This window comes from Penicillium psychrosexuale, assembly GCF_028828465.1.
Source record: "Penicillium psychrosexuale strain IBT 29551 chromosome Unknown utg000002l, whole genome shotgun sequence".
NCBI lineage: Eukaryota > Fungi > Ascomycota > Eurotiomycetes > Eurotiales > Aspergillaceae > Penicillium > Penicillium psychrosexuale.
Window position 1 is genome coordinate 5,243,318 of NW_026643187.1, and position 22,301 is coordinate 5,265,618.

The 22,301-nt window shown below is 49.7% G+C and overlaps 9 protein-coding genes across 9 annotated transcripts; 5 read left to right on the plus strand and 4 right to left on the minus strand.

Annotated features, from left to right (window-relative positions):
- Positions 1-1,177: 1,177 nt before the first annotated feature.
- smc4 (condensin subunit SMC4) lies at positions 1,178-5,687 on the minus strand (the record flags this gene model as incomplete). The annotated part of the gene is made up of 4 exons (XM_057184062.1): positions 1,178-1,273; positions 1,326-1,403; positions 1,459-2,211; positions 2,265-5,687. 4 exons carry the CDS (start codon positions 5,685-5,687, stop codon positions 1,178-1,180), a joined length of 4,350 nt encoding a protein of 1,449 aa, XP_057045512.1.
- A 242-nt stretch (positions 5,688-5,929) lies between these two features.
- Positions 5,930-6,975, plus strand: N7518_003136 (ELYS family protein; the record flags this gene model as incomplete). The annotated part of the gene is made up of 3 exons (XM_057184063.1): positions 5,930-6,089; positions 6,149-6,378; positions 6,436-6,975. The coding sequence occupies 3 exons, from the start codon at positions 5,930-5,932 to the stop codon at positions 6,973-6,975; spliced, it is 930 nt and encodes a 309-aa protein (XP_057045513.1).
- A 525-nt stretch (positions 6,976-7,500) lies between these two features.
- Positions 7,501-9,555, plus strand: N7518_003137 (FG-nucleoporin nup42; the record flags this gene model as incomplete). Its single annotated transcript, XM_057184064.1, has 4 exons — positions 7,501-7,546; positions 7,596-7,679; positions 7,965-7,992; positions 8,043-9,555. The coding sequence occupies 4 exons, from the start codon at positions 7,501-7,503 to the stop codon at positions 9,553-9,555; spliced, it is 1,671 nt and encodes a 556-aa protein (XP_057045514.1).
- A 396-nt stretch (positions 9,556-9,951) lies between these two features.
- On the minus strand, positions 9,952-10,509 carry S10a (40S ribosomal protein uS10; the record flags this gene model as incomplete). The annotated part of the gene is made up of 3 exons (XM_057184065.1): positions 9,952-10,036; positions 10,114-10,337; positions 10,468-10,509. 3 exons carry the CDS (start codon positions 10,507-10,509, stop codon positions 9,952-9,954), a joined length of 351 nt encoding a protein of 116 aa, XP_057045515.1.
- Positions 10,510-10,913: 404 nt separating this feature from the next.
- On the plus strand, positions 10,914-13,010 carry N7518_003139 (ASCC2 family CUE domain-containing protein; the record flags this gene model as incomplete). The annotated part of the gene is made up of 1 exon (XM_057184066.1): positions 10,914-13,010. One exon carries the CDS (start codon positions 10,914-10,916, stop codon positions 13,008-13,010), a length of 2,097 nt encoding a protein of 698 aa, XP_057045516.1.
- Positions 13,011-13,278: 268 nt separating this feature from the next.
- Positions 13,279-15,010, minus strand: N7518_003140 (fatty acid desaturase; the record flags this gene model as incomplete). Its single annotated transcript, XM_057184067.1, has 2 exons — positions 13,279-14,743; positions 14,808-15,010. The coding sequence occupies 2 exons, from the start codon at positions 15,008-15,010 to the stop codon at positions 13,279-13,281; spliced, it is 1,668 nt and encodes a 555-aa protein (XP_057045517.1).
- A 105-nt stretch (positions 15,011-15,115) lies between these two features.
- Positions 15,116-17,538, plus strand: N7518_003141 (phosphoribomutase PRM15; the record flags this gene model as incomplete). The annotated part of the gene is made up of 9 exons (XM_057184068.1): positions 15,116-15,214; positions 15,436-15,514; positions 15,569-15,888; positions 15,942-15,960; positions 16,011-16,020; positions 16,074-16,254; positions 16,305-16,594; positions 16,648-17,324; positions 17,378-17,538. The coding sequence occupies 9 exons, from the start codon at positions 15,116-15,118 to the stop codon at positions 17,536-17,538; spliced, it is 1,836 nt and encodes a 611-aa protein (XP_057045518.1).
- Positions 17,539-20,834: 3,296 nt separating this feature from the next.
- Positions 20,835-21,089, minus strand: N7518_003142 (uncharacterized protein; the record flags this gene model as incomplete). The annotated part of the gene is made up of 1 exon (XM_057184069.1): positions 20,835-21,089. The coding sequence occupies one exon, from the start codon at positions 21,087-21,089 to the stop codon at positions 20,835-20,837; it is 255 nt and encodes an 84-aa protein (XP_057045519.1).
- Positions 21,090-22,039: 950 nt separating this feature from the next.
- Positions 22,040-22,255, plus strand: N7518_003143 (uncharacterized protein; the record flags this gene model as incomplete). Its single annotated transcript, XM_057184070.1, has 1 exon — positions 22,040-22,255. The coding sequence occupies one exon, from the start codon at positions 22,040-22,042 to the stop codon at positions 22,253-22,255; it is 216 nt and encodes a 71-aa protein (XP_057045520.1).
- Positions 22,256-22,301: the final 46 nt, after the last annotated feature.

A 22,301-nucleotide genomic window follows, 5' to 3' on the forward strand; every position in this document is an offset into this window, starting at 1 on the left:
GATAATGCCACCACATTTACTCCAAGAGCCAGTATTTAGCATTCAAAATATCAAGCCTCTCTTTGGCATCTTTGAGCAAGTCAAGCCCCTCCTTAATAGATATCTCTTCTTGAACAACTTCCCGGAGGTCTTCCTCTGTAAAGAGAAGCTTATGTGAGATAAAACCAGGCCTGGTATTAGGGCTGTCTGCTTCCCAGTATCGCTGCAAGCGATATCTTTGGAGAATATTTATATCCCCATCTTGTTCGAGACGCTCTTCCCAAGAGAGTGTATCACCTTTCAAAAAATTCCCCACTGTTCTGGATACTCGCTCACGGCTCGATTTTATTTCAGGGGAGGATTCTGTTTTCGCAGATGATTCTGTCTTCCCAGAGGATTCCGTTCTCCTAGAGGATTTCCTTTTGGGACGGGACAAAAAAAACAGCATCTTTGATGTTTGAGTGAATTCGAGTATGAAGGATGATTGCTCGGACTCATGAAACTCATCCACAGTGATGTCAGCTTATACCTCCGACACCTAAAAGGTTGGGTGATGACTTAATCTTTTCACAAAAGAAGTTCGCTTAATTAGATCCGATCCCAAAGTGATTCTTAGGTTTCCGATCTACGCAAATTCCCGAAGACTCTAAAAAGCTGCTCTTGTCTTTGGCCAAGACTAGTTTAGGTGTACTCCGATGGTTCCGTTTGACTTTGTCGCAGGGAAGGGGCGTATCCTGTTACAGTGAGTGGTCATAGGCGCGAATACTGTCGATAGTGGCCCGCCAGGAGTAGGGAACCCTCGACAGTTGAAGCCGCAGCAGATTATCTCAATATAGCCCACAAGCTTGGTATGTAGCGTCGTTTCCGGCCTAACCGCTTGCCTTCAGATGTTCCTGGTTCTGCTGAAATCTTACTGGGCAGAATATCGTTATTGAATTACCGGAGGTAGATATATGTAGATTGATGGGTTTATGTAAAGACCAATCCAGTGCTATAACACCAGTAAGGGTGGACAATATATGCACAGATGTACTCAAGTTCTGATTTCTAAAAGTGCACGAGCATGAATGTAAAAGGAAAATATCCAAAACTCCCCGACCCATGATATCATCGAGAAAAAAAAAACAGCATACAACCCTATTCATCCAGGCAGGAGGCCGAAAGTCAAAATAACAACGCGGTATTTCATCTCCAGTCATTATCGACCCGTGATATAATCCCGGTTCTCGATCGTCACACTCTTGGTCATGTGGTTAACCTTATAGACACCGACAAGTCGGGCAGCAAGCTCAAACTAGACAACATGTTAGCTATGTCAACTTGAAGCGGTCATCAACGGCACGTACCATATTGTTTCTCAATGAAATGACAATGAATTGGGCATTTTTCGTTCGTTCCTTGATATACGAGGCGACAATGGAAACCTTAGAACAAGAGTTAGCATACGTGTCCATCATAATTCGTATAAGATCAACTCACGTTTCGGAAGTCTAGGGCAGCATCGATCTCGTCCATGACATAGAGCGGAGTAGGCTTGTAGTGGTGAAGAGCGAATACCAGCGCCAAACTGGACAGGGTCTTCTCTCCACCAGACAAGTTGCTAATGTTCTTCCAGCTCTTCTTAGGAGGCATTACCGAGAACAAGATGCCTTCCGAGAAGGGGTCCAATGAGTCAACCAGCTCCAACTCGGCGTTACCGCCCATGGTGATCATCTGGTACATTTCTTTGAGGCGCAGAGAGATAATGCCAAATCCTTCCATGAATCCATTCAAGCGAGAAGATCGAAGCCCGTCCAGGCGTGCCTTGGCACCGTCTCGGGATGTCAAAGCGTTGGTCAGATCGGCCGAGCGTGATTCGTGCTCGGCAGCTCGGCGGCGGTACTCCTCAATGACTGACAAATCGATAGAGGCGTTTTGAACTTTCTCCTCCAAAGCAGCAATGACAGCTTTCAGAGAATCCTTGTTCATAGCCTCTAGCTCATCCTTGGTGTACATTTGAAGTTCAGTAGGCTCCTGCTCTTCGCCAATATCGCTGATGTTCTGGACGGTCAGCTTTGAAAGCTTTTCCTCCCAGTAACCACTGCGTTTTTGGTTCTCAGCCAGGGCTTTCTGGTTCTCTTCCAATTTATTTCGCATCTCGATTTCAGCAGCTCTTGTCTCATTGAGCTCAGCCACCTTTGCGTCAAGCTCGTCCTTCATGGCCTTCAGCTCGCCCTTTTTAGACTCCAATGCCTAATGATGGTCAGCAGCAAATTCAATACACTCGCGGATCTTGGGTAAATTACCTCCTGGGCTTCGTCGGCCTTCTGTCTCCAGTCGGCAGATTCATTGGTCTGGTTGGCAACAGCTTCTTCTAGTTTCTCCAACTCCTCTGCGATCTGACCAATCTCCTTCTCTGAGATATCGCGGGCTTTGGAGTGCTTCTTGATGAGTTTGTCGTTCTTGGACAGCTGCCCCTCCGCGTTTGAAATCTCCTCAGCAAGCATGCCAATCTGCTCTTTCAGGCCATCTACCTTTGCCTTTTGACCGCGAAGCCGAACACCACCGACCTCCATGATCTTGCTCTGCAAGGTCTGGATCTCTTCCTCGATGCCACTCTTCTCGTCATTGAGTTGAGCGATCTGCTTTTGGGCTTTGGCAATCTGTTTTTCCAGGGCAGCAACCTGGGCTTCATCCAAATCAGATGGCTGGTGCTGTGCGCCCAGCTCTTTCACGCGTCGCTGGGCATCAGCAAGGCTGCGCTTGGTGCTGTCAATCTCGATCATAATCTTTTGGATCTTAGTCTCTAAGCGTGGGATTTCCTCTGATCTTTCCTTCATCTGAGACTCCACGTGTCGCTGCTTTTCCTGGAAAGCCTGGAATTTCCTTTCCAGTTCCTCGAGATCGGATTCCAAGCGAGATACCTGCTCCTTTGTGGTGTCTGCGACTTGCTTTGAGGACATACCGCCTCGGGCAACACGGGTACCACCACCGCTCATTGTTCCTGACACATCAATCAACTGGCCATCTTCTGTCACTACTCGCCACCGGCGAGCACCATAGGCAATACGATTCGCCTGCTCCAAGTCCTTAGCAACCAGCGTGTTTTGCATCACACTGTAGAAAGCTGGGGCGAACTTGGGATCCTTCGGCTTGACAAGATCAAAGAGACGAGGAACGCTTTCAGGTGTGTAGATCGATGCCATGTCACGGCGAGGAAGACGGTCAAGAAGAATGAAGTTCGCTCGACCAAGGTTGTTCTTGCGCAAATAATCGATGCATTGCTGGCCGACTTCCACGGTCTCCACCACCATGTTATCGAGAGCAGGACAAGCTGTAGAAATAGCCACATCATACTTCTCGTCAATTGTGCCTAGGTTACCAAGTCGGCCATGGAAACCATCGATACGGCCAGATTCCTTGAGACGCATCAACCCAGTCAAGACACTTCCACGGTTTTGTGTGCTTGCGAGACTGACTCGTGCCTCGTCTGCTTTCTGACGGGCACTAGAGACATGCGAACGAACCTCGGGCTCCCGACCAGCGTATTTCTTCAAGTCATGTTTGAGCTTCTCCACTTCAGACTCCAAGGTCTCTTTCTGGGCTTGTCGGTCTTCGAGTTCGTTTTGTTTGGCTTGCAGACTCTCTTCGATGGTAACAACCTTGCCCTGTGCTTCTTCGAGGAGGACAGCGCCCGCATTACCACGCTCTCGCAAGATATCTAGCTCACTCTGAGCTACTGCAACTGCGGACTGTTTCTCGTTGATCTTCGCGTTCCATGGCTCCAGCGACTTTTGCTTCTCAGCAATCTGGTCAGATAGGCCTTGCGTCTTGCCTTTTAGCCCCTCGCGGATGGAGTTCAGTTCCTTCTCTTCTGTCACCATCTCCTTCTCGAATTGAGTGGTTTCGGCAGTCTTCTTCTCAATGTCGTAGGTAAACTTCTCAACCAGGCTCTGGCATTCAGAAGCAGCAAGGCGGCTGGTCTGCATGGCTTTCTCTAACTTTTTCTGTTTGCCGAGCAAGAATTTCTTCTTCTCCTCAAACTTGACAGACTCCTTGTCGTACTTGGCCATCTCCTTGAGCAAGGTTTGAGTCTCCTTCTCCATCGACTCGTAATGGCGAACCCCCTTCTTGTAGGCTTTTTCGAGCTCTTTGATACCGGATTCGTTTCCTTCGTGTTTCTCGAGTTCCATGTTGAGTAGCTCCTGCATTTGGAGAATGGCCTCTTCCGTAACACGAACATTATCATTGCACTCGTCAATGTAAATTTGATATAGCGCTGATTGTTTCTGTGCCAATTCGTTCTCCTCACGTATGTAAGCCAACGCTTTGTTTTTCTTATCCTCCAAGGCCGTCTTCTCCTTCTCCACGTGCTGGACACGGTTGTTCTTCTCCACGCATACGTCGTTGAGAGCTTCGAGCTCTGTTGCCGCTTCATCGATAGGTGTCTTGTACTTGGAGGTTCCAATAATATCTTCCAGGTATTCTAAGAGGCCTTCGTCGTGTTCGTTGGAGGCTTTGGGTTTCATCTGAGCGATCGACTCGACCTCACCCTGCAAAATCAGGAACCGCTTGTGGTCGAGATCAATTCCGCGATCACGGAGGAAGGTCGTCACAGCGGTGAAATTGGTTTCTTTCTTGTTCATGTAATATTTGCTGGTGTTATTCTTGAACGCTCGCCGCGAAACAATCAGTTGGGAATCTGGGACCACTTCCTGGCCACCTTCGGGCAAATCGAGGACTTGTGAGAAATGAACCTCGACTTCACAAAATGCAAGGTTGGGGTACTGAGCAGAGTTGTGAATCAGCGCAGAGATTTTGCCCTGTCGCATCTTGCTGGCGCGGAAACCAAATACAAACAGGAGGGAGTCAATCACGTTGGACTTTCCGGATCCGTTCGGTCCTACGACAGATGAAAAGGAGGCGTGGAACGGTCCAACGATCTGCTGCCCAGCGTAACTCTTGAAGTTTGTCAGAATAAGGTTCTCAATAATCATTCGGGGCTTGGGCGCCGCGGGCTCCTCGGGCGCTTGAGGGGCCTGTGTTCTAGACTTGGCCACAATGTCCATAGGCCTCTCCAAGACTGTCGAGTTCGGGTTTATAATGGAAATTTGAGATGTGGGCACTTCCAATTGTCTCGATGGCGACTGATTCACGGCAGATTCGGTGATGTCGGACAACGGTGGCACGCTTGCTCGGTGCGCTCTTTCATGAGGCTCTGGCGATTGGGATGGCTCTGGAGTTGGAAGTGAGCCCTGTGCCGGCTTGAGTGTGATTGAGCCGTGACTCTTGCGGGGATGAGCCATACTTTTTCTTTTCAACGCCGCTTTACTGGAAGGAGATTCTGGATCTACTTCCATTGACGCCATACTAACTCCCTCGTCGTTCTCATCATTTTCTTCGTCGATATCCATCGCATCCATGTCCATCGCGTCGGTGTCGGTGTCCATCGCATCGGAATCATCTGTTGGCGCTTCTTGGGTCTTGCTAGCAGCGCGCACAGTAGAAGGTGTGACGGGGTCTATTGTCATTCTCTTGCTCGACGCTCTCTTTGCTTTTTTAGGGACTGGAGTGTACTCCTCCTCGACCTCGTCATCGTCATCGTCATCGTGCGTATTGGGTGTTGGTGTTACATTTCCGGGGTCTTCTGATTCAGATGTATCTTCAATGACATAACTCCGGCGGGGCGCAGAGCGGCGCGAAGCCCTGCCCTTTACGACTGAAGCCATTTTGTACAGATCAGTGGGATGTCTGCTGCATGGAGAGGGGCGATAGTGTTGTGCGGAGGTTTTGTCAGTTCAAAGTGGGTTGTTTACCTCGTGCCCAAACGGGTAAAGTGTCCGCTGTTCTGCCACAACAAGCCCTTCACCGCCATGTCCCGCTGTAATTTACCGTACGGTAATTACTCCTCCGCGGAGCTTCATGGGGATCAGCTTGGGAATTGTTCACACAAACCATCACTTCTCTCATTATGCCCAGCATGGCTCCATGGGAGAGCTTCGACCAGGCCTTCTCATTTAATAAGAAATATTCATATGAGCCAAAGGTTTTTGACCAGATTCTATCCAACCGGCGCTCGTTGGACCAGCTCTTTGCCGATCGACTCTTGGGACTCGTCGGCATCCAAGGAGGTATTGTGACTTGAAGCTCTACGCTTGAAGCCTCGGGCTAATCAACCACTTCTCTGTAGTGACCAAGATCTACCCGCCGAGGACCAACTCAGATCTCCGAACACTGTTCGGCCACATCGTTTCCTCGGACCTCGATATCCATCACAAACAGTCCTTGATCTATTACATCCTGAAGGACTGCCGCACTGCGCCAGAAGCTTCGTCTCAGTTTGCGCAACAATGCCACCTGCCAGAGAAGTACCGTTTCTTCATCGAAGGTCTTTGGCATTTGGATCGACTCGATTTCAGGGTGAGTTGTGAACCATCTTGAGGGCGGTCATCTTCTGACAATTCCATGATATAATAGCGCGCAGTGGAGCATCTGACTGAACCCTCGCTCATTCCTACCTTTCCCGATGAGATTCTCTACGTTCTTACCCTCACAAAGCTTCCCAAGCATGATGACAGCCTCGCAATCGCCTACTACCTCACTGCGGCTCCTCCTCTTGTAAGCACAAAGATCCGCAAAGCTTTCTTCGATACACTCGCCCGAGCAAACCTCACCGAGGCATTCTACTTCACGCGCAAATACGACGACACTCTTCGTCAGAGCTTTTTTGAGCAGTTGGTGGAATTTGTTCACAAGGCCACCCCTGGCCAAACCAGAAGTAGACGTGCGATGGAACTCGTCGGTCTTCCACTTGATGAAGATGAAGAACAGTGGTTTGAGCACGTATTACTGCAGGGCAACGCTAGTACCCTTTCTGGAGCTAAGGATACTGTGATGATGCGACGCCTTGCAACTGGGCGAACTGGGCAACTCAACCCGGAGCTCGAATCCTTGGGTGGCAAAAAGGTCGATGGGTTGAATTGGGATGACCTTCGGGGGAGCATACGACACACGTAGATGATATACCCAACCAGTGATCTATACTGGATTCAATGTTTATTGGTTACTCAAAAATGAAATAGCAATCAGCTTTAATGGTTTTAATGGCTTTGAATGATTTTCTCATGGTACTTTGTTTTCTGTCGGTTCTGTGCTAATATATACAACTCTTTGTTAATGAGATTGCATCCACTACATGAGCTGGACTGAACTTCTATATCTCAACTCCCTTTAATCTCATTTCGAGGCAAAGAATAAAGTGATAAAAATCCAATCTCGTACTCTCAAACATTAAAGAATCGTGCTATACAAGAATGCTGTGAGTGTTTTGTAGGCGTTCCGATAAGATACGGACCAATTCCGCGAAAAGTCCTAACCACAGGAGTTCAGTGTTTCTCTCTTCGCGACAACCAACCCTATTCTTGATTTTCTCTCAAATTGCTTGATCAAATATCGAAGGACACAGATTCATCTGAGAGACGCCGTTGAGATACAGGCCTTGCTTTGGAGGGGAGCAGTTGAGCAACCACCGAAACCGCGAAGATGGTGGTATGCAACTTTTTTCAGCAGGGTCGCTGCAAGTTTGGAGGTATGAATCCCTTGTGTGTAGAGAAATCAAGGCACTAATGTATTTGAAGATCGCTGCAAGTTTGAGCACCCTGGCAAACCGACTGCTGGTCCATCGGGGAATCGATTCGGGGCTTTATCAGGAGGGTTTGGAGGTACGTTCAATTGGATTGTTCTTATTCAGCGTTGCTCAATGCGGAGAGTCCATTTATTGGACATATATTGTGTCGTGAGATTGATTGTTCGATCTCTATGTTCATTTGTTCCCCCCATCTCTTTCTCTTGCTCTTACCCTTCTACCTGCTGGGTTTACCCCAAACTCCTTCGAGTCTGAAGTGCAACGAATGTTTCCCTGTTCAAAACTATGATCAATCCTGTGAACCACATGCCCCCCCTTCGGGCTAGCCTTCTTCCAAACCCTAACGACAAATTTACAACAGGTCAAAACCAGACTCAACAAGTAGCCGAGTAAGTCGCATCCCCAGCGCCTTGAGTGGATTCAAACTGACAACAGGCAGCCCAGTAGTGAAGGCAAGCGAAATCAAGCAAGATTTGACCGCTGGCCAGGGCCGTCCGGAATGGATCTTCTCCGCATATGCGCCCCACAGAGATGTTGCGCGCCAGCTATTCGGCGGAGCTCACCGCGAACGCAGCATGGAAGAGATGCGCTTGCGCCATTATGAATTAGCAGCAGCCGGTAACCTGAACGAAGCGGTCCAAGAAGCCTCGGCTCTGTGGCAAGAATGCGTGCAACAGATGGAAATCTCACTGAATGACCTCAATGGTGCCGTCAAATATATCGTTGACGGCAAGAATGAACATCCTAATCGACTGGACATTATCGAGGGAAAGACCCAGACTGTTAACCAAGCTCCAGCACCATTTGGCCAACCCTCTCCATTCGGCCAGGCCGCGCCTACACCCAGCATTGGTCCTGCACCTGGAGCGTTCGGTGCTCCTTCCTCGACATTTGGCCAGCCATCAGGAGTTGGGCAGTCAGTCGGATTCGGTAGGGCTTCAGCACCAGCGCAGCCGTCTGGCTTCAAACAGACTTCTGCCTTGGGTAGCTCAGCCTTCGGCCAAACCTCCACCTTGGGAGGTCAGTCTGCTTTCGGCAAAACACCTTTCGGCCAGCCAGCTCTTGCTCAGCCAGGAGTTAACCCAAGCCCATTCGGTAAGCCGTCAGCGCTAGGAGGCGCGGCCCCATTCGGGGCTCCATCTGCCGCTTCACCTTTCACCCAGGTAGCTCAGAACCAGCCTGCTGGTGGTGGGTTTGGCCAGAGCGCCGGACAACCTGCTCCGTCGCCTTTCGGTCAAACCGCTGGACAATCTGGCCCGTCTCCATTTGGCCAGCCAGCTGCCAATCCGAGCCCATTTGGTCAACCTTCAGCCCCGGCAGGCGCTGCTCCATTCGGCCAACCCTCAGCTCCGGCGGGCGCCGCCCCATTCAGTCAACCTTCAGCCCCGACAGGCACTACGACATTCGGCCAACCGTCAGCTCCGGCAGCCGCCGCCCCATTTGGTGCTCCATCTGCCCCTTCTCCCTTCACTCAGGTACCTCAGAATCAGCCTGCTGCGGGTGGGTTTGGCCAGAATGCTGTACAACCTGCTCCGTCTCCCTTTGGCCAGCCTGCAGTTCAAGGCGTGCCGGTGCAGAGTACCAACGCCGGCCCACGTGCATACATCAAAATCGAAAATCCTCAAGACCTCAACCCTCTTCCACAACTGGAGGGCGAAACTCGACATAACCCATCCACTAAACAACTAGTCATGTGGAAGGGCCGCCCTGTCAAGTATATCAACGAGCATCCGTGCTACCTTCACCCGCAAGACAACATAACCTTTGTCCGGATCAACTTCCCTAACGGGCCTCCTGATGCAGCTGGTTTGAAAGACGCACACGGCAAGCCCGAGGAATACACACCAGAAGTCGTTGAGGCATATCAGTTTTTCCTTCAGAATGGCTACTTCAAGGACGGCAACATTCCCGCAGTACCTCCCAAGCAGGAGTGGCTCAGTTTCGACTTTTAATCCCCGGAGAGAGCATTTTCTTGTCCTTCTTCATTTTATTGTTATCCTATCACACGTCTCATGGATTGAGATGACGTTTCATTCTAAGCAACATGTTCCGGGCGTGCGGAACATTGGGACTGGCGCTTAGGAGCTCAACAATCAATTTACGCATGTAGCAATTGGAAGTGCTTTAATTTCACTTTCAACGCACAAATTTACGGTCTAGGTCCACTAATGAGACTCTTTTTTGTTTCAAGATGTTTCCATTTTTTATTTTTTAAATTCCAGGTTCGAACGGAATCCCCCGCAGCGCGAAACAAGTCATGCGGGCCAGGACTAGCTCCAAAGTCGTGCTGTGCACTCCAAATTGGCCAGTCCACGATCCCTCCCTGAGGCAAGCCCAGCCTAGCGCATTTATGCGGCAATGGTGACCTCAACCTCAACACCGGCCTCGATGTTGATGATGATCTGCTTGACGGTCTCGGTGGGAGCGAGAAGACTTAAGTAGAATGTCAGTAACTGCACCTGCTATACCACGGCGATACTGCCACAACTGAATGGGCGGGAAATACTCACTCGATGAGACGCTTGTGGATGCGCATCTCGAACTTGTCCCAGGTCTTGGAACCCTCACCGTTGGGGGTCTTACGGGTGGAGATCTGGAGGGTCTTGGTGGGAAGACGGACGGGGCCCTTGACCTGGAGGGACTTGGAGCGGGCACGGTCGATCAGCTCCTGGCAGACCTTCTCGAGGGAGGCAACCTTGCGGGAGGTGAGGGTGATGCGGATCTTGTGGACCTTCTGTAGAGCGGAGAAGCAATTAGTACCTAGTTTGCACTGGCGAGGTCTATGGACACATTGCACAAAGCGACAGCTGCATCAAGGTGTAGCAGCGATTGCGACAGTGACCATTGGATCAGGAACAACGTACAGGGCCCTCGCCGAAATCCTTCTCGGGCTTCTGGAAAGACATCTTGAATTTGTATGGACTGAAACGGGTTAGTAAGTCGATTAGGGAATTTCAAGAGCAGAAAAAAGGGAGCGCGCACAATTTAAAAGGCGATTGCCGTCAAGACCTGAACTACTAGGCTCGGTAAAGTGATGATGGCTGTTGGAGTAATGTGGATCGAGAATTCCATATCCAAAATGTTCAGTGCGAAAGTCTTGGCGCTTCGGCTATCGCACGCTAAACTCCTTTAGGTCCCCTTTCAGTAATTGCTTATGTCATCACCAAAAGAGGACAAGAGTCCGCCAAGTGATGGCATTCGAGGTGATAATCAGGGCTGACAGGTGGCTACGCGTTTTTCCTTTTGTTCTTGCTTTTCTCCCCTTGTATTACTCTCATATTCCCAGCCATAACCACCTTAGATCGCCCCAATGGCGGAGTTTCCGGCGCTGGCTCCAGTGCCATCCCCCGCAGTGCGGAGGACAATCCCATCAAATGACTGGGAATCTTGTCTAGATGCATGGATGGCCCTGTTGGGGATCCGCCTGAATGCATCAGATCAACAATTTAAGGTTGCAGCAGCTGAAGATCCATCAATACCCCCATTCCTGGGATCTTACTACCAATATACGGCTGCGGGGGATTCTAGTCTACAAAGTGGACCTAAAGCTCGACAGCTTCGGAAGCTGTGCTTTCTGGCGACAAGAAGATACATACTCGATCTCTCCAATCCACCAGATGGAATTCTGGACTGGAGGCTTCTCGGCAATCTATGTTGCTGTTACCCTTCTAGCGCGGCCCTGAAGACGTCATTATCAAGTGCCTGGGATCTGCACCAGGGCAAGATCACTTCCAGTATGGAGAGAGCAAAAGCAATTGTGATTAAGAACCTCTCTTCGGCCAACTCATCGTCAAAACCCGAAGTAATTTCTGACATCCGCCGTCTGACCATCCTTGCTTCAGTGCTGCCAGCGTGTGGCCAGGAGCTCATGGCAGGCTCCGACTTCCTGGATACGATATCGGAAGCCTACCAGGCAAGAGGTGCCCGGGAGGAGTTTCGTAAGATTCTCGTTGCTAACATCTACGTCGGGCTCGTCTCCTTATTGAAGGAGCCAGTCAATTTGTCTTCGTTATTGGATCAGCTGTTCAGCCTCAAAGCCGCTGCTCGAGTGGGAGCGCCAAAAATGAAGAGGGAAGCAACTCTACTTTCTGATCTCATCTGCAGCTCGGACTTGCTTATTCGGCTGGACAAGTATCTGAGCATTCACCCCCAGAAACGGGGGCAAGATCTTCTTGCCAGCTTGCGCACCTATCAGGTGGAATCGAAGTCACTACACCATCGGTATCAAAGACGCAAGAAAGTGGACAAAGGAAAAGAAGTATCCTCGCATCCGATCGTTTCAGGAGAACTTCACGCACACAAGATGTCACTAGTCACTCAAGTACAAGACCTCTTCCCTGATCTTGGCTCGGGCTTTGTTGTACGGCTACTGGACTGCTACAATGACAACCCGGAAACCATCGTCGCCCACCTTCTCGACGACTCTCTTCCTGTTGAGCTCCAGTCTCTAGATCGATCCGAGCAACTACCTCCCACAGCAGAACCTCACCATAGCCATATGTCACCCCAGCCAACACCACCCGAATCACCTACGTTGGCACCACTACCAGCCCGCAAGAATATCTTCGACGAAGACGTGGACATCGCCGAACTAAGCCGCTCTGGCGAGGCGCAAGGAAAATTGTACTTCGGCCGCGCCGACCTAGACCAAACAGCCGACATAATCCTCTCAGACCACAGCAAACACGCCGCAAACAAAGCAGCGATCCTCTCCGCGCTCGCAACATTCGACTCAGACGACGACGAGCGCGACGACACCTACGACGCAGCCGACGTAGGCGGCGCTATCGACGGAGCCACAGGTGGGGCAGACGGCGAAGCCGATCCAGCCGAGCGCAACCGCCGTGCAGCCGATACCGAAACAATTCTCTTCCGAACATACAAGTCCAATCCAGGACTCTTCGCCCGCGACGTGGCGACCCGCCGCTCCCAGCCGCGCGCATCGTTGAAGCGCGAGACCGAAATGACCGACGAGGCTATCGAGGGCTGGGCTCTCATGCTAACGCGTGATCCCAAGCGTCTCGCGAAACTCGAAGATCGGCTGGCCATGGATGCTGGCGCGTTGGCTGGTGCTGGATCACTTAACCAGCCTGAGTTGCGTCCTACGTCTTACAGGAGGCCGCAGCCTCGTGAGAATGGAGACGAGGGTTCTGATGAGGGCGAGTCCTCTGGCCATGCTGGTTCGCGGGGTGGTAGAGGAGGCGGTGGCCGTGGTGGTCGGGCGCGGGGTGGCGGCGGTCGTGGCGGTCGTGGCCGTGGTGGTGATCCTTCGTCTGGTGGCCAAGGGCAGCCAGATACTACGGTGTCGAGACAGAGGAAGGAAGAGAATAAGGGTAGTCGGGCGAATCATAACCGCCGACAGCAGCACGCGAAAAAGATGGCGCGTGGCGGTGGGTTGCCTGGCTAATCACACGAAAGGATCAAGCTGGCTTGTATGGATGCAATGCGGCATAACAGCTTTGGTCATTCTCTATTTTTGATATCTAGTAATGACTGTGCATGTAATTTACATAAAATTTGTTGGGCTTCTATAGAAGAGCCACGACGCATTGAAACAGAACGCATTCAAGTAATTCATTAATATACCTCAACACATATAGAATGCGGTATAGACAGTCATCATAACATGTTCACACAGGGAACTCACTTGGCCAGCAAGGAACTGACGCTTCGTATCAGTGGTGATCTGAGAAGGCTCCGCCCTCGGCAATGGACTTGCGGCACTCCTCCATGAGGCGGACCTGTTTCGCGACGTCGCCAAGCCGGCTGATAACCTCCTTGTTACCATCGTAGAAGGTAAAGATGGCATAAGGGATACCAGTATCGCGGCAGAACTCGATGACAAACTTCTGCGTACGACGTAGGTTGTGACGCGGGATCCGCGGGTAGAGATGGTGAATGGCTTGGAATTGCAAACCACCGTGGAAGAAATCCAGCCATGTTGGGCAGTCGACGTCCATAGTGGTACGGAGCATCTTCTGCGCGAAGGACTCACCGACTCCTAGGTCGGCGGTTGACATAGCGAAGTGGGATAAGGTGATTTGAACGTGTAGTGGCGAGGAAACAATATGTGAGACGAGGAGGAAGATGATGCGGCTGCTTGCATCGGGAAGCGTCTTGTACATCACACCGTAGCCAAACCAGGTCCAAAAGAAGACCTGTCCGACCAGCTCAAACCAAACATGCCACCAAGCAGGGCCTCGTCTAGGAGCTTGGCCCTTTAGTAGATACTCCCAACTCAAGGCATAGAGATTGAACCGAGCGAGCATCATAATAGGGTAGTAAGAGTAATTCTGGAATTTGAGCAAAAACCGAGCCGGGGCGTCGAAGGTCATGATTCGATCGTAATAGGTACTCCGTAGGCTCGTGAGGAAGCGGTGCGAGATAGCGAAGAATGGGATATGCTCGATATCCGGGTCATGCTCTGGCTCATTGGTCACGATGTGATGAACGTTGTGGCTTCGTTTCCACCACCCGAGACTTAATCCTCCGAGATAGTCTGCGATGAACATTCCAATAAGGGTATCCACATGGAAATTGTGTGTAATGCCCATATGACCAGCATCATGGGCGGTGAAAACAAGCTGATGCCAGAAACAGCCGAGGAAGAATGCCGAGGTCGCCCACCATCCCATGCGGAGGAACATATAGGAAAGACCGGCAAAAAGGGTATACCGACAACATTCAACGAAGTAACAAGAGTAGTCGCAGTCGTAAAGTCCCTCGGCCTTGATACGCTCGTTCAGTTCGCGGTATTTTCGTTTGATCTCTTCCTGACTTGCGGTATCCAAGGAGGGGTATTTGGCAGTGTCCAAGACGATTTCCTCCCGTGTTCTCGCATCCAAGAAGGCAGGCTTGGCTTGAGGTTGGTCGGTCAAAGCAGATCCGGCCGGTTTCCGTTGACGAACTGTGGATTTCGAGTCGACCGCATCGAATATCGGCGAGGGAGGAACTGATCCATCTTGACTGGAGCCACTGGAGCATTCTTGTGCTGTTGAATCCTCATCACTCGCGCACGTGTCTTCGGCATAAGCACGGAACGTGCCGCCCTGGATCGGGGGTCGGAAATTGATCCATGTCCCTTCAATTCGTCCAATCTGGTATGAGTGCATGCGCTTGCGGGCTTCTTCGGAGTGTAGCCTATACGAGACCGGTGTCAATTAGACTGATCAGAGGTGGTGGTGTTTGCCGTTCCAAAACATACGCGTTGATCTCATCTGTCGCATCCCTGCCCACCATGTGCTTGATTGGCTTCTCCCCTCCGGGATGATATCTGATGAATGAGTCTACCTTCAGGACACGGCCCTCGAAGATTATGACATGCTTGCCCTCAGCTATCAGGCCTTCAATATATCGTCGAGTCAAGAGGGTATCCTTCCGGGACGGTCGGGATGCGGTCTTCTCCATCGTATGCGGTGCGGTGAGAGGGTGGATGTACGTAGGGTCAGATAACATGGGGTTACAGTGACATTGCTGAGAGTTGAACTAAGCAACTCACCAAAAGCATGCAAAATGCAAATAAACAAAGGAAACAAGAATGAGATTGAAAATAGGCAGAAACATTGCAAGGGCTATGGGGCGGAGGTGGATAACAGCGGGGACCCGATCAGCGTGTGTGATTGTCCACCTTCACATTACCAACATACCGAGGCACGTACCTTTTTGACATGGCAGTGAGTCTCGCTATAAATTGGTGTTGACTACATTGTTCTAATCATTCTATACCTATAGCAATCAATTTCCTCCTTGACTGAGCAATGGCTTCAATGGGACCAGGTCAATATGATTCATGTTTCATCTCGTGGCATGATCCCGCTGACTCGGGTATATAGGATCATACAACTCGCGTGGAAATAGAACAACTTCGGGACTCTAACGCCACCGATGAGCTGGAAAAGCGCCTTCGAAATCGTACGTCCTTCTATGTTGATCCTCGGCGCGTATCTAATTCGTGTATACATCTAGGCATTGAATTCGGAACAGCTGGTCTCCGAGGCCGCATGGCCGCGGGGTTCTCCTGCATGAACTCGTTGATAGTCATACAAGCCTCCCAGGGGCTGGCCAAGTTCATTCGAGACAAGCGTCCTGAGATCGCTTCGAAGGGCGTGGTCATTGGACATGATGCCCGTCACAATTCTGCGAAATTCGCTGCACTCGCGGCTAACGCTTTCGTCGCGCAACGCATCCCTGTTTGGTTTTTCAATGTGGAAGGACCAACACCCATGGTAGCGTTCGGTGTGAACCATTTCGGTACGGCCGCAGGTATTATGGTGACGGCGAGCCACGTAGGTCTACCCCGAAACTACTTTTATCGATGGATTGGCTAATCGGCTCGAAGAATCCACCCCAGGACAATGGTATGTTACCCATTTCTGATGCTGTAAAATAATTGCTGACTGTTTTATAGGCTACAAAGTGTAAGAACTATGAATGTATATTATGGAGACTGCTGACAAGATCTGCCTTGTAGCTACTCGAGCAATGGTGCCCAGATCAACCGACCCGAAGACGGCGAAATAGCACAGTCAATTCAAGAGAACCTCGAGCCATGGCCGACCGCATGGGCGGAATTACAGCCAGGCGAATTCCTGCACGCGGATTCCTATCAGAAATTGCTGCCTCACTACAGTAACCGAGTCGCAGAGTTCACGGTACGTTGTGGGCTGTGCTTCAGGAGATCAATCTAACGAGTTTACTCTAGAAATCTACGGTGACCAATTGGCAGCCCTCAAGACCGTTCGTTTATACACCTCTGCACGGCGTCGGAGGTTTGGTTCTTCCAACTTTGTGCCACTCACTTGGAATCAATGACTTTGTATCCGTTGCTGCCCAGGAAAAGCCAGATCCTGAATTCCCCACTGTGAAGTTCCCCAATCCGGAAGAGGCTGGAGCTTTGGATCTTGCTATCGAGACTGCCGACCGAGAAGGAAAGACCTTGATCATCGCAAATGACCCCGATGCCGACCGTTTCGCCGTGGCGGAGAAAGTGGAGTAAGCCTCGATTTCTGACTACTGTCAATTGATCTGAACTAACATGTTTCCAGTGGGAAATGGCACACTCTAACTGGAAATCACGTCGGTGTACTTCTAGCGTCCCATATCTTGGATTCATTCGATGCCAGCAAAGATTGGTCCCACATCGCGGTGTTGACTACAACGGTGTCGAGCGGGATGCTCGGAAAGATGGCAGCTGCAAAGGGAATTCACTTCGCAGAAACCCTGACTGGGTTCAAGTGGATGGCTAATGTCGCCCGGGACTTGGAGAAAGAGGGAAAGACCATTCCTTTTGCATATGAGGAGGCACTGGGATACATGTTCCCAGCTGTCTGTTATGACAAAGACGGCATTACAGCAGCTACCGTCTTCCTTGCAGCGGAGGCGAAATGGAGAGCCCAGGGATTGACTGCATATGCGAAGCTGCAGCAATTGTTCGGCGAATTCGGCCATCACGAGACCTTGAATAACTACTTCCGATCACCCAATCCACAGCTCACTTCAACATTGTTCCAGGGTATCAGAGGCAGCCCGGGCCTCGCAAATATGCAGTTTGGCCCCTTCAAGATTCTACGATGGAGGGATTTGACCCAGGGCTATGACTCCAGCACCCCTGATAACAAGCCGGACTTGCCTGAAGATCCAACAAGCCAGATGATTACGCTGTGGTTGGAGGGCGGGGTACGCTTCACATTCCGAGGTTCGGGCACAGAGCCTAAGGTCAAGTGTACGTTTTCCCACTCTCCTTCGAGCGAACCAATTACTGACAGATGGACACAGTTTATATCGAGAGTTGTGGAAACTCTCGCGAAGACGCTGTCAAAGCAGTCTGCGATGCATTCCTCACAATTCGGGAAGAATGGGTACAGCGCTTTACACCCTCGATGACATACAGCAAGCAACTTTCGACATCATCTGGTAATATTCTGACCTTTGAATAAAGACGTGCGTCAGATCAATAATTGGCTGAGATTCTCGAATGACCGGCAGGTTACCTGATGTAGCCAAGGCGCTCGTCGCGTTCGCAATGCAGAAAAATGTGGTCAATATATTGTGAACGAGTGTAAAGCTGGCAATTGAACTACTGTGACTAAAGAGATCGACTGCCTCCCTTTCATATATGTACAAAGGGTCATAGCGAGTGTATTCTCTAATTTACTTCCCCCGTGATGCTGATATTAGCTTCGAAGGAACTCCGGTGTCTAGGGGAGCTGAGCGAAAGGATTTGAGGCAGCCAATATTGCCAGCACATTTCAGGACATGAGCTGGACTATCTCAATTACGTACTCATATCTAGAACCCTGATCTTTTCTTTTCTTTTCTTCTTGAATCCTCTTATTCATCTTTTCGACCTTTCCAGGCAACGGTTCCAGTGCCAATCACGACAATTGCGAGATGACGTTAAAGCTCTGGCCGAATTGAAGCCGCATGTGTTTCTGAACTCTAGAACAGCTTCACTATCCGTTATTATATTATACGGCCTTGGGTTAGTGTTTGCTACATGTTCTCTCTCGAAGAGTCACCTCTCCTGGCTTATTTACTTGTTCATATCAGACATTTCATATGATCCTACGTGGCATCATCGCCTCCTATTGACTTCATTTATACTTCTTTTTGATTTCACTCGCTTTGATTCACTCGCTTTGGTTTCACTCGCCTTGCTTTCACTCCTCTGATTTCACTCCTCTGATTCCACTCGCTTTGGTTTCACTCGCTTTGGTTTCACTCTTTCTTCTCGCGCTCCTCTTGAATTGGCTGCAGGGAACGGGCCCGTACCGGAAGCTTTGAACCCGATGCCGGACGCGAGGCTGGGCGTGAGGCCGAGCGCTCCTGTAGGAAAGTGCAGAGGCAAGCAAGGAGAAAAGCAATCAGTGCTCGCGGGAGATTGATATAAGCCATCATATAATGGTGTTGGTTGTAGATTGATAGAAGTGGTTGGATGTTGTTCGATGGATTGTGATTGTTGAAACTACTGAGTCGACTACTACATATTGGGCAGTCTCATATTACGTGTTGACCCCGTTCCTTCCTCAGTAGACAATATAGTTCCCAACTAGGAAACCACCATGACAAGACATAAATTGGACAAGAGACCTCCGCCACCGGAAGCATCCATGGCCCTGGTGTCTTCGTGACTTGGCTGCTTCTCGTGTCTTGTGAGAATTCCACTTCCAACACGTTACTAATTTACACCTTCCTTGCAATAACTTTGGTCCATTACGATATACCTTCGGTCCCAGTCTCGTCCACGATCAGACATTTCACAGTTTCTATTGAATATCTTCTTTGCCTTTTCATCTACACCCTGGTCATGGACAATGCTGTCAACATGGAAAAAATCCCGCAGTTTCACCAAACTTTTATGTTTGCCCAGTGGAAGAGAACAGATTCAATCTCCTAGACCCAATAAGCTAGGAGGCCTTGTCGTTGAGCTACTGCTATCGATAGCGGACTTTCTCTCATCCGAAGACACCTACTGTCTTTCGCTTTGCAACCATCGACTTTTCGCAACATTTGAGAGCTGGAGGGATCGAAAACAACTTGAGAATGAAAGCCGGTTGTCCTTTCTGAGTCGACCGGCACGAGACGATCGACATTACTTCACATGTTATGTCTGCTATGTTCTTCACAGATTTGACTGCGGGTCAAAGAGCTTTGGATTATTAGGGCCAAGCAATCAACAAATGTCGCAGTCCAAACTTCCTTGTGCGCGAATGGGAGACTGGCAGTCCATTCCTGAATTGACGATGTGTATACATAGTAAGGAAAACTATTACTACACTCATCATACATTCTGTTTCCTTCATTTGCAACTTGCAATGAGGCGCTACTACTATAGTTCTCGGTGCGGTCTTAGCGCATCCTCACTATCCTTCACCGAAGTCAATCGCTACATCGCATCAACCGCGCTATGTTCTCTCGAGGCACGCGTATGCCGCGACTTATTGCCAGCATTATGCTTACGGATCCAAAACATCATGTCAGTTAGTGGCTTAGCCAAGCGGCTATTATCGGACAAGGATAGACAAGTTCCTCCACAAATTTACCAAATTTGCGCGCACATAGGAAGCGCTGATTTATTACTTTCGATTAATAAATTTGTCGATGCTCATCACAAGAGGGAAACTTTATCACTTTTGCGAACAACATGCGACAAGTGCAATACCGAATATCAGCTTGAGCTGCGTGTATATGGGAAACGGAATATCGCCCTCATGATAACTAGGTGGATTAATTTTGGTACTGGAAGAAGCCCGGATGATCCTCAATGGAAGGTCCATTCGCTGGCATCACAACACGCCCCTCCCATCTTACGCCCTAGTGATATGATGGCGAGCCCTCGCCTTCTCTTTGAAGATTCAACTACTAGGACGTTCGAGGAATTGTGCACCCAGAACCTGCACTATCTAACTGGTCGAACCTATGAAAGTGAGATGACGCGGCTCAGCGGGTCTCTGCCCTCCTGGGGTAAGCCAGAGTGAAGATGGATGATCTCATTTGTATTAATGTCGACGGTTGCTTATGCAGAGTTTCGTCCCGTCTCTTTTCCGGATCCCGACTCCACACAGTCCCCAGCCAGAGTACTGACTACATTTGAAGCCCATGGACAAATTCTTGACTCTCATCTCCGCTATCACCAGCGGAATGATCTAGAGTGGATCAAGTCGGGCAAATCAAAGGCGGCGTGCAAGTGGGCAGTGACTCCCTCCTGGCTCAATTTCTGCTATCATCTGCCTCCACCTCAGTGTCATCCGCTTGTGCTTCAGTGCCATCGGGACTGGCAGTACGGAGGTTGATTGCAAAAGTTCTGTCTCACTCATTTTCACGCTAGTATAAATTTACTCCTAATACAATGAGGTTGTTTTAAACTGCTGTTTCGATTCCGTTCCAATTTGATTAAATACAACATACATTATGTAGTTTAATAAAGCAACCAACTACCCTTCCCCCTTCTAAAGCAAAAATAGAGTTAATGCAGAACTTTTGAAGTCGACCTCCGACCATCACGACAACCAGCCTAATCGGGTTACCGCTTTTACTACCGCCTTGGTTATGTCGGGCTCACTGCGTATTCCATATACTTCGAAGTATGAAGCTATTCAGAAACCACCTGATCTGTCAATATGAAGCAATTTAAATTATTGGAATCATTAATGGAATTGCTGCTCGCACCCCCCAGGATGACACCGGCCTAAATTTTCAGTACCGTTTTCCTAAGTTGGTTGAGTACCTAGATCTATATACCAGTCGAACAATCCGAGGGCCTTTCAGCCTTCATGAATTTGTCCGAGAACTCCGGGAGAATGAGAGCCCCTTGAATCTTGTTGGTGCTGTACATGTCGCCGAACTGAATCCCTTCTTTTGATTCATATCGCTTTCGTGAGTAGGCTCTGTAGATCGAGCCGGACATTTCGTAGACTACGGTGGTTCTTTGGAATGCGAAGTCATCTTCGGGACCTCCAAAATCTTCGGAGTATTCGAGAACATACATTTTGAAGGGGGCCACGCATCAGGTAAGAGAAAAAAAAAAAGCAAGGTCGATTCAGATAGGTAACCGGTCTGAGAGTCACAAGATGAAGCGGGTGCCGACCTAGTTGCGATTAAAAGGGCTGTTTGCTCTTCCTCGTCAGCCAAGGCTTGTGAGAGGAGTCAGGAGGAGCATCCAAATTGGGATTCCGCCTTCAAGGCCGAATATATCTCTCGATCTTGGGCGTATCCTCAAGTCTCTTTATTCATACATCAACATGCATCATCATATGTATCGACAGAGCAAGGCGAGGAAGAATATTATCCCACAATGCCATCGAACAGAAACCCAACAAAACACCGACTGCTATGACCATCATCACCTGTGTCACGTCCAACAAGCTACGCCCTGCCCAAGAGACCATCACCTCCATCTGAACAACACCGATATTGATACCGTCAAACATCGGGCATATCACTTACGTCAAGCCCCAAGTACCAAAGAGACAATTCATTGTTATTTTTGTCCTAACTTCCAAGGTCAGAGTTCTCGCCTCAAAATGTAAGACTGGACTTGTACTTGTGTTGCGTCGGTATTTCTTCACCGCTGAACGAATTGTAGGAACAACGTCGATTCCGACCCCCTTGTACAGCACCATGAGATCTGCTGCCATAACCGACATAAAAGCCAATATATCCACCCGCAATCCCGGTCTCGATCTCCCGAGTCGAGTGAAGACGAAGAACACCGCTACCACACCGACCATTACCATACTCAAGGGATCCAGTCCAATGAGCGCCAACATCATCCACCTACAGTCAAGCATGTCCACTCAAAAAGTTCCACTAGCATGTTTGACCATGTCCATCATCACGCTGTAACACCAGTACAAGGTAGTTGTGCTCGTGCTACCGTGTTCAAGTCACATGATGACGGATGCGGTAGCAATATGAAAGCCGTTAGATTCGAAGAAGATGACAGGCCTGAGACTCACCATTCTGATTGTCCCATACATGGTACCCCGTCCCATGGAGAAGACCGGTATGGTCCTCATCGGAATTCCCGTCAATACCAGTCCCAATGTCGAGAATCGAGAACTTACAGGTGGGTTTGGGGCCCTCCTTTACCCGTGGTGGCCCCTCGACGTGAAAAGACTTATTATGCGGAGAAATATTGAGAAATCGTCATAGATAAATTGAGTGCGTATTAAGTAGAAAGCCACATTCTACAAATTTC